This window comes from Austrofundulus limnaeus, unplaced genomic scaffold, assembly GCF_001266775.1.
Source record: "Austrofundulus limnaeus strain Quisiro unplaced genomic scaffold, Austrofundulus_limnaeus-1.0 Scaffold1567, whole genome shotgun sequence".
Lineage (NCBI taxonomy): Eukaryota > Metazoa > Chordata > Actinopteri > Cyprinodontiformes > Rivulidae > Austrofundulus > Austrofundulus limnaeus.
In genome coordinates this window covers 19,895-30,299 of record NW_013953969.1, presented here as the reverse complement: position 1 = coordinate 30,299, position 10,405 = coordinate 19,895, and the positions used below count along the sequence as shown (strand labels likewise).

Below are 10,405 nucleotides of genomic sequence, written 5' to 3'. Positions count from 1 at the left end.
TTAGGCGTGCACAAGCAGCTGGATACGAAAAGGGTGAATTTATGCAGCTCATTTACGCGCGTTTCTTGAAGATAGAAGAGTTTGTTGAATCTGACGTGACATGTTCGTACGAACCCTTTGTACGAACAAAAGTAAGAGAAATTTAGGAGAAGAATACGAACATGTTCTTGCATGAGGCCCAATGATTCTTTCCTGAAAGTTTCATTAAAACCTATCCAATGATTCATGAGATATTTTGCTAACAGACACACTAAACAAACATGCAGAAACATTTACACCTTTCAAGGTTGGCGATAATGAAACGACTGAGGTACAACGGCTTTCTGTCTGCAACAAAGTTAAGTAAAGTTAGGCTAAAAACTGTTTAAATAGATAATGTACAGTTTTTCAGTGAACAATCTGTAGTCTCAGACATGTAACAAATTACGCAGATTAAATTTATGTCATACAAAATCCTCATACCTGCTGGAACACACTGTTTTTCCATCATCTCGGTCTGCCCGTCGCTCGCAGCGCAGGAACAGCAGGTCCTGCCCTTCTTGCTTTTGTCTGTCAAACATACAAAATGTCCTCATCAAGCAGCATTTGGGAAAAATTTCCCAGCCAAATTGGCTTCAAACCGAAATGTATTTGTGGATTTCCATTTATATTACCTTCCTGAGCAATCTCCCAAAGGTCGAGTGCTACTTTAAAGGCCTGAGCTACAGTTAATGTCACAGCCTGAGCCTGGAGAGGGGAGAGGGAACAATAACGCAGCAGTAACACAACTAAAATCACATCAGAAAATATGGATCACATTTTATAGTGTCAAGGATGTTTTGTAAGAAATTTTATTTTTATGACTTTTTTTTTACTTTGTCAAAAATCATAAACTTGTTCAAGAAACCCATTTTCAGAGAGTAAACCTTCCAGTTTTCTTTTTCATAGTTGCTATTTTCACTCAATTAGGAGAATTCCTTAAGATGCTGGCGTAAAATTAAATTTTATTCATGGCATCATTCAGACTGCCACAAGGTGGAGCCAAACACCATCTCCAACCATCCTTAGCGTTGATTTTAAAGTTAGACTAACCATATGTATTGAACACATGTATTGCAGGTGTTGTTCAGGTGTTACTTACTATTTTTCGTTTTTGGCAAAGAAACGCGTGGCACTCAAGAGTCTCATTGAACTGGCTCTGAGAAACATACGCAAAGACCTTATCCTGAGTTTTATCTGCTGTGCAATATGAAATTCTGCAAAGACAAAAAGACATAAAATATTAGTGATTATAGGTTAGTAGTGCCATTGGCTAATTAAATACATGTCTGTTTATGGTGATGCATGACTGACTGACTCATAAAGAACATGCACAGAAAACAGACAAATTCTTTCATCTATGAGAAAAGAATATTTTGCTGCATGTTCTCTGGCCTTGCAAAGACACTAGAGACACTGATATGATTTATTGTAATTTACTTGATACACAACAACATACTGACCATCTGTGAATTCTTTCTTTCCAGCATTATGAAATGTAGACATCAGGTATTTGGATTTTTTTTCCACTAAAATCACTTTATCAATCAGTCCATTGCTGCTGTTTTCCTTCTCAATATAACTTTGTTTTCTTCTGTGCAGGTTTTAATGATGAAGTGCAATTTATGCACAGAAATATCATATTCTTTTTTGTTTGTTTTTCTCTAATTTTGGTTACAAACATTGACAGATGTTTCTGTCCATCGTATCTCATCTGATTTTGTCACCTTATCTCATATTAGATCATTTGAGCTTGTCCTACCCTACCTTTTTTATCTCATCCATCACATTATCTCCTTTATAAGCATATTGATTACTCCTCCCTCAGTCCATCTGTCTGCTTTCTTTTTCTACAACCCCACTTACAATAATATGCAAATATTGTGGTTTTCCTGAAAATATTCACTCATGTTTTGTTTGATGCCTGCAACACATTTCAAAAAAAGCTGAGACATGGGCAACAAAAGACTGAAAAAGTTGAGGAATTATCAAAAACACCTGTTTGGAATATTCCACAGGTAAACAGGTTAATTGGAAACAGGTGAGTGTGATGATGGGTATAAAGGGAGCATCCTCAAAAAGCTCAGTCTTGCCTACCCAAGCTTTAATACAATACTTGAAACAAACTTGATTGTTTGAAGGAATATTATTTATTTATTTATTTATTTATTTATTTATTTATTTATTTATTTATTTATTTATTTATTTATTTATTTATTTATTTATTTATTTATTTATTTATTTATTTATTTATTTATTTGAGTACTGATCCAGTCCACACTCCACACCAGTAGGTGGCGGTAATGCACCTTACTGTTGTTTCCCAACCGCCAAAAAAGAAACCAAGAAGAAGAAGAAGAAGAAGAAGTAGCTCAGTCTTGCATAAGCAAGAATGGGCGAGGTTCACCACTTTATGAACAACTGTGTGAGTAAATCGTCCATCAGTTATAGAACAACGTTTCTCAACATGTAGTTGCAAAGAATTTAGGGATTTCATCATCAACAATCAATAATATCAAAATGGGCATTGCAAATTAGCTATGGCTATATACACTGTAATGCAGGAATCAGATTGTTTTGATCTATGTTTCTTGTCTCTGTCCCTATCAAAGATTTAGAGAATGTGGACAAATCTCTGCAATTAAACAGCAAGGCTAAAAACCACGAATAAATGCCTGTGACTTTCCATCCCTCAGGCAGCACTGCATTAAAAACCCATATCATTCTGTAACGGACATTACTATTACTATTATTATATGATTGAAAGTGATTTACACATCAATGTATACACTTTTTTTCCCGTTTTACACAATGTCCCAACTTCATTGGCAATGGGAATGTAACCTTTCCATTTTATGTGTATTCAACCAAACATTCACCAGGAACAAACCAGCATAATTTGTCAAATTTGAAGTTAAAATACTATCAAAAAAGCTACTCAGTAAAACCATTTTGTGTCATATTTGTGATCTTTTTAGCCAAATATAAAAAACATCTCAAAACTGCTGAATGAATGGAGAAACAAAAAAGCAGCGGCAGGAGATCAGTTAGAAAAAGCTGCTCAGAAATAACTTTTTTTTATGTGTGGTTACAATACAGTTTCCTCTTAACCATACAAAAATGTGTGTCCAATAGAGATGTTCAACTTTTATTTAAATATCTGGGTTTGAAATGCGAAAAGGAAGTAAAAGGTCTCAAATAACAAATTGATCTTCATTGCAACCATATCCGATTTTGGGAGCTCATTTCCAGCAGCCACACACCTGCATCAAATACATGCTTCACAAAGAACTTCAGCTGTCAGCAGATTGTGTCACACTCGTGTGTTTGTCCATTTGAAACCAAAGAAACTGTTTTCAGCTCCTATGAATTCACCGAGCCTCACAGCCCGTAGATTTGCTTTGTCAGATTTTAATCAGAGGCCATTATTGATCGTGAGCGGCCATTCATGTCTGCGGTTGTTACCTGAAGCAGCTGCATGCGTCATGTTTGGAGCTTTAAATAGATGTGGAAATGAGCCGCAGCGAGCGACACGGTTGACCTTTGTCACTAAATGCACACTTTACTTTTATCGGCACAAGGACGGTTGGGTGTCCTTCCTCTCCATATGGTGGATCTAAACCCTAAAAAACATACCTGAAGTCAAAAAAACACCAAGGACTTCAAAAAAAATAAAAACGACACCAGGTGAATTTATTCTGCTCCGAGTGGATCGCTGTATAATCTACCATCACTACATTAAATTGTATACAGGATGCAAAAAAAAAAAAGATTTGTTGATGCTCATTTGCAGCCCCGCTTCAAAGGGGGKGGGGGGAGGGCGCCAAAAAAAATTATTTCTTAGATCAGCTAACAAGCGTGAAATCAGCGGCGCTCACATCTCGGTCTCAGATTGTTTGCTGGCTTGCAACACTGATGCATGACCCACATAGCAATGCCCAGGACACACTGCTCTCCCCCACACTCCAACTTATATTTGGGCTGTAAACGCATAAAAATGAACAGAGGAGGGGGGAAAGCTGAGCGCTTTGACCTATTTAGGATCCCAAAACAAGCGGGATGTTACCAAAGTGTTGCTGCTGTTCGATACAAACTAATGATGAACTTAATGCTGATTAATGGCATCAGCTATCTTCTATGGAGTGGTCTGTTGGGGCAACAGCATCTCCACTGCTGACAGGAAGAGACTGAACAAGATCCTCAGGAAATCCAGCTCTGTCCTGGGGTGTCCTGTTGACCCAGTGGAGGTGGTGGCAGAGAGGAGAATGAGGACTAAGCTCCAGGGCATGCTGGCATACCCTTCCCACCCCATGCACCTCTCTCTGACAGCACTGAGCAGCTCCTTCAGCACCCGGCTGCGGCACCCTAAGTGCGTGAAGGAAAGATACCGCAGGTCTTTCCTTCCAGCCGCCGTCAGGCTGTACAATACCCACTGCTCTAAGTAGTTCACCACTCTCTACTACAGGCAATAAACCTGGAAATTGTTTATTTATATTTCGAATAATACTGTTTTTTTAGTATTTCTATATTCACTTGATTTTACTGTGTATATATAGTTTTTCAAATTGGTTTTGCTTTTTATACTGCTGTAACAATGTAAATTTCCCCACTGCGGGATTAATAAAGGAATATCTTATCTTATCTTATCTTAATCCCTCGCTTTCTACAAACTCCAGTGGCAGAACAACAAAAATATGCAACCCAGTAAAAGTGCAAAAGCTATTGTCTGCTTTGTGCTGTGGCCTACAACGCTAGCAATAGGGGTGTCCCGATATCAGTTTTTCTCAAAGTACAAGTACTTCCTTTTGGGTACTTGCCGATACAGAGTAATTAAAACTTAAACATTACATAATGACTTTAAAAACTTTTTTTATTTAGAACAAGATGTCTCTACTTCCTTACAAGCTTACAGCCTCTCTGACTACTCAAAATTGTTGGTACCTCTCGTTTAATGACAGAAAAACCCACAAAGGTCTCAGAAATTACTAGAATCTGACAAAAAGTAACAATAAATAAAAAATTCTATGAAAATGAACAAACGAAAGTCAGACACTGCTCTTCAACCATGCGTTAACAGAACATATGATACACACATGGTATTGCTGGTATTGTGATGTCACTAAATAGCACAATGCAAAAACATGACAAGAGCAAAAGAGAGGCAACTTTTGAGATAGATTTCTATTTCTAAATATAATGAACTCACAGTTTATTTTGGTACAATTCCATACAAAGTCGCGGTATAATTAAAGCTAAGATTATTTTGAAGGGATACATCTCACCTGCTGCCTTTTATTTCAGAGTTTTAAACTAAGATCATCTTATCTTGAGAAACTTACAGACATTTTAGTCAAATCTTGAAACTAACGTTATGTGAAATTCTCATGCGATACTGCAAGAGCTTGAAGAATGTTTTTTCTGGATTATTAACAACATTAATCCCCAATGGGGAAAATAATTCTCTGCATTTTCCCCACCACACATACATGTCAACCCCTTCGGATGTTTACCTGTACTCTGATCTTCAAAAATCTGTTAATTTTCACAAAACAGTTTGCGGTGGTACCGGAGTGGCATGACACCGAACACTTCTTCCACCCACTCACTAAAAGGAACAGTCCGAGGACACAAACTGACAGAAAAACATTGATTTTGTGGCACAGCATCGTTGCTGCAGTGCGGCAGAGCGGATTGGGAGGTGGTTATTTTATTTTATTTAGTGTTTATTTCAGGCTCTGAGACTTAAAATTAATTTGAAGCTGAGTTTTTGAAAGAATCTGTCAGATTTCACTATAGATCCCTGCAAAATTGGGGTAAAGCTGTGTAATTTATGGATAGTCCAGTTGACATGTACTGTATGTACATGTGTGCCATCTAAGGTGCCTGGGAAGCAGCTGGGGAGTTTATGGGTCTTGCTAATGGGACCAGAGTGGGACAAATGGGGGATTTCAACCCACATTTTTATTGTTGGTCTGGGGAGTTGAAACAGTGACCGATCATAGGCTCACCTTCTCTAACCTCTGCAGTTTTACTACAATCTGTCCAGTGGTTCATGAGATACTTTGCTAACAGACAGGGTTGAATCCATTGGTTAATGGCAGGTAAAACAAAGTTTATAGGATTGTTTCTAATGAGTACATTTTTGTCCCCATGTGTGGCAAATGTTTCCTTCAAAAGGTACAAACGATAGTGTTGTAGTCAAGACCATCTAACCCGAGACCAAGTCAAGACCAAGACTTTTAGGGTTTGGACCAAGTCAAGACCAAGACCAAGGGAGGGTGAGACCAAGACCAAGACTTTTAGGGTTTGGACCAAGTCAAGACCAAGACCAAGGGAGGGTGAGACCAAGACCAAGACTTTTAGGGTTTGGACCAAGTCAAGACCAAGACCAAGGGAGGGTGAGACCAAGACCAGATAAAAACAAAATGTTTCCTAAAAGATGGAGTATTCTGTACGCATGTACAGTGGGAGAAAAAAATATTTAGTCTCTCATAGTTGAGGTCTAACTATGATGTCAATCACAGGCCTCTCTCATCTTTTTAAGTAGGAGAACTTGAACAATTGGTGCTGACTAAATACTTTTTCCCCACTGTAGTTCACTTAATATGTAGAGCTAATATTGACAAAATCTTTGTGTGAGGGCAGAGGAAAGAATTTTTCTACAGAGGCAGATTGTTGACGTTAGTAAAAGTTTGACGTTGTCCCCACTGTCTCTGAAAGTGAAGCACTGCAGAATTTACAAGTTTCTGTACGCTTTCTCCTGGTTGTTGTTTTTGTTTTACAATGATATTATTTATGAATAATGTAGCCAAATTTTTTACTTAAAATTTTGAAGACATCTTTTACCGCTCCCAGAGAACCACTGCTTACTTTCCTGAAGTGCTGCATGCAAGTGACGGGGGCTGGGGATGGGTGACAGCCGGTAACAAAAATACATAAACGGCAATGAGTCAGATTTGGGTTTGAATCAGTATGTTTTAAATCCAATGAAAACAAGATTGTTAACTAATAAATTGGACAATAATCTGGCTATTTAGTGATATTTCCGCAGTTGCGGTCTTGAAATAAAATTCTGGGTCCTCAATGTCCGAGATCGAGACAAGACCAAGACCATCACAAAACTGGTCTTGAGACCGGTCTTAAGACCAAGACCGGTTTCAAGTACTACAACACTAACAAACAAGATACCAAAATGCACCAACTCATAATAGTAAAGTGTTTATACCACGAGCTATACAGCTGAGGCAAGAATACATATATTCATGTGTAAAATGAGCAAATGGGTCAGTGCACATGCACTTCATGACTAATTAGACGGCATCTCAAATTCTTTGTGTACATCAGAAAAAATCTGATATCTGCAATGAACTGAAATAACACAATCCCATTGTTGCAGACTTGTTTCTCCTATTGTTAGACTGAGAAATTTAAAAATATATATCTGTCAATATTTGACATTGCACTGAAATGAATTTGAATTGAAGAAGTTCTATTTTTGTTAAGATGCAAGTCTTCACTGTTAAAACTGATCACTCAAATAAATATTTCAATAAGTGTGAGGACACATTGGCTCGTATTCACAGCTGTGGCCTTCACCTTGACAGAACAACAGATAAAGAATAACTGACAGCATCACGCTGAGCTCGAACAACAGAGGCTGAGCTGTCAGGCTGCATCATTTCTGTGAAGGGCCCCTCTGGACTGTAAGCCTTTCATCTTCGCCTCGCGTAGAGCACCGGCGCTTGTGAGGCAGACGGCGAATAATAGTGGAAAATATTTAAATATTTACCGAACAAAGCCTCAACAGAACTTCACACATCAAAGCGTCAAACTTTCAGGATAAACTGAATAAAACAGGTCGACTGTTCATTAAAAAAATAAAAAATAAAAATCAGCTTTTTCTGTTTTACTTTGAGTCAATATTTGTGTAATTTTTTAAAAAAAAGAACCCCTATCTTTTGTTTTGAATTATAGTAAACCAATATGTACTTTTAAAAACTAAAAAAGGTCATTTTCATAACAATAACTAAATCTTTCGGGATGTTTCTGAGCGCTGTTGCGTTCTGTAATCACACTTCAGAGATTAGACAGAGTGTCGGAGCAGCGGGCATCATTACCAGGGCGGCTGTCAATCAGCATTTTATCTCCTTTTGCCCGACCTGCGTGTTTTCGCTGATTGATATTCTGCGTGGTCACCGTGAGAATCTGAATAATTAACACAAACCCAGATGGAGGCTGAACACCCTCACAATGTTCCTCTCACCACAAAGATCAGTGTTTTTGTGTTTAACATTAAAGATGTTTTTACAACAAGAGTACCAGATACGGCACATTGTATGCTAATCTGCAAAGTGTTATTACAAGTAAAGACCATAGAACTTTTGATCTTGATTGGTGACTTTAACCTTGAAGCTGAAGTTATGAAAAGTTTACGCGGCACTTTGTCTTGCACTGTAAACCCAAATTTTCTTTTACGTAGTAAGTCAAGCTATTATTACTAATCTTTTCATGTTTTTGCAAAAGGCGGGACCATTACTTAACAAAATGTGTTCTGTAAACTACTCAAAGCAAGTTTTTGCTTTACTAATGGCTCTGAGCTGAGAACTCACATTCACATGTTTTTGCTGGTTTTGGGAATAAAAACGGGACCATTGAGCCAGGAGGTGGCAGTAATGCACCTTTATGTTGTTATTCATCATGAAGAAGAAGAAGAAGAAAACTAGCAGAGCTAAATGCATGTTTCTTCAGACTGTGTTGGCTGCATGGTTGCTGACTGCATTGATTTTGTTGCATTACAATGATTCTTGGCTATGAACCTTGCTTGGTAGTTCAGCTGGGTTGGTTTGCTCAGTTTGTTTCTTTTTTTTTCTAACCGCCTCATTTGATTGGTGCAGAGCCTGTGAGGGATCATGGGCAATTTTCTTTTCTTTGCATGGACTTGTTTCAAGTATTTAACAGGTTCATGGTCTCATAACCTCTGTAGCATGAGAGCCTACAGCCTACACCCATCCAGGATTGTTCCTGGATGGGTGTTAGGGTGTGGACAATTGACATGAACAGGCAACTGGAGAAACTGGAAAATGAACAACTGGAGGAGCATCTTTGGTTTTGTGATGCCTTCTTTCAGATAGATGCTTCAGGGCAATGTGCCAAATCATGGGTTCATTGACAGTTGTTTTTGTTTATGCTATGTAAATTTCATAAACTTTGTAAGAAGTGTGCTCATTTTATTCGTTTAAAATGGTCTCCTAACTATATTTTGGTTTATCGTGACAATTTGAGACAATTTATCATCCAGAAAAATTTGTTATCATGACAGGCCTACAAAGGCTATACCATTAAGGCCTTGATAGTCGTACAATAAACAAAAACGACTCTTTTGATTTTCAATATCCAGACTTAAATCACATTTGGAGTCAATAAAAGCTTTTCAAAGCAGTCAGTACTCAAAATCCAAGTTGTCTGATAGATCCAGAAAAGGGTTAAAAACAAGAAAAAAAATTAAGTAACTAACTAGCATTTCATGTTATGTGTTCTGTACAGTGGTCTGAGATGAATTTTGTTGTGAATTTCTGCTATCGTAATTAAACTGAATTGAACTGTATTTTTAAATTTTACTTTGTTATTCCAGATATTTGAGCTAAAATGCAAATGCAATATAAAATGTAACATCTTGAATAAAACACTTTTACAGATAGTATTGTTTAATTCTACTCTTGTTGTCCTTGTGTGACCTGATCCTCAGTCTAACCCTTGCTGACAGAAATACAGCAACACGGGAAGATAAAATAGCTCATGTGGAAAAATGAACAATCAGCTCTAACACAATCTAAGTATCTCGTGCAGAAAATGAGATGCACAGTTAATGTGTAAAAAGCTTAAAAAAACAGAAAGAAAATCCAGATGAACCTAAATGCTACTGATGGAAAGTGAAAGCAGATTGTTCCTGGATGGGTGTTTGGGTGTGGATAGATGAAATGAAAGGGTCATGGGCAAGGGGGTGGGCTTTCATATCCAGCGCCTTGCCTTGATGTCTTCTTTTAACTCTCCTGCTAAGCTTCCCCTGAGGGAAACAGCCCCGGCTCGCAGACAGAGGGAATGCCCAATTAACTGTACAAACACACAAATTTACATACATACGAAATGCGTGTGTTGCACCGTCATAGATCCACTAAAGTAAGGCATTAAACCCACAGTGTGTCCATTCATGTCATTTCCTCCTCAGTTGCTTCATACTTTGAACACTTTGATTTGATTCTCCCTATCTCTGTAATCGTCTCCTTTCACCCTCCGCTTGCTCTCGTCTCACAAGCAGTTTATGTGGGGGAGAAAAAAAAAAGAAAAGAAACAAAGCAGAGAAGACTGGGGGGCTTTGGCGAGATGGGGG

General features: G+C 38.0%; 1 protein-coding gene across 3 annotated transcripts in view; it reads right to left on the bottom strand.

Moving 5' to 3' along the window:
• The window catches only part of si:dkey-71h2.2 (low density lipoprotein receptor adapter protein 1), a 28,533-nt gene that overhangs the window by 8,136 nt on the left and 9,992 nt on the right, over positions 1–10,405 (bottom strand). For all 3 annotated transcript variants that reach the window (XM_014032890.1, XM_014032891.1, XM_014032892.1), the window contains exons 4-6: positions 1,121–1,235; positions 654–726; positions 463–549 (exon numbers count right to left, since the gene is read on the bottom strand). In XM_014032890.1, the coding sequence (XP_013888344.1) occupies positions 463–549; positions 654–726; positions 1,121–1,235 (275 nt within the window). The remainder of the gene's footprint in view (positions 1–462; positions 550–653; positions 727–1,120; positions 1,236–10,405) is intronic.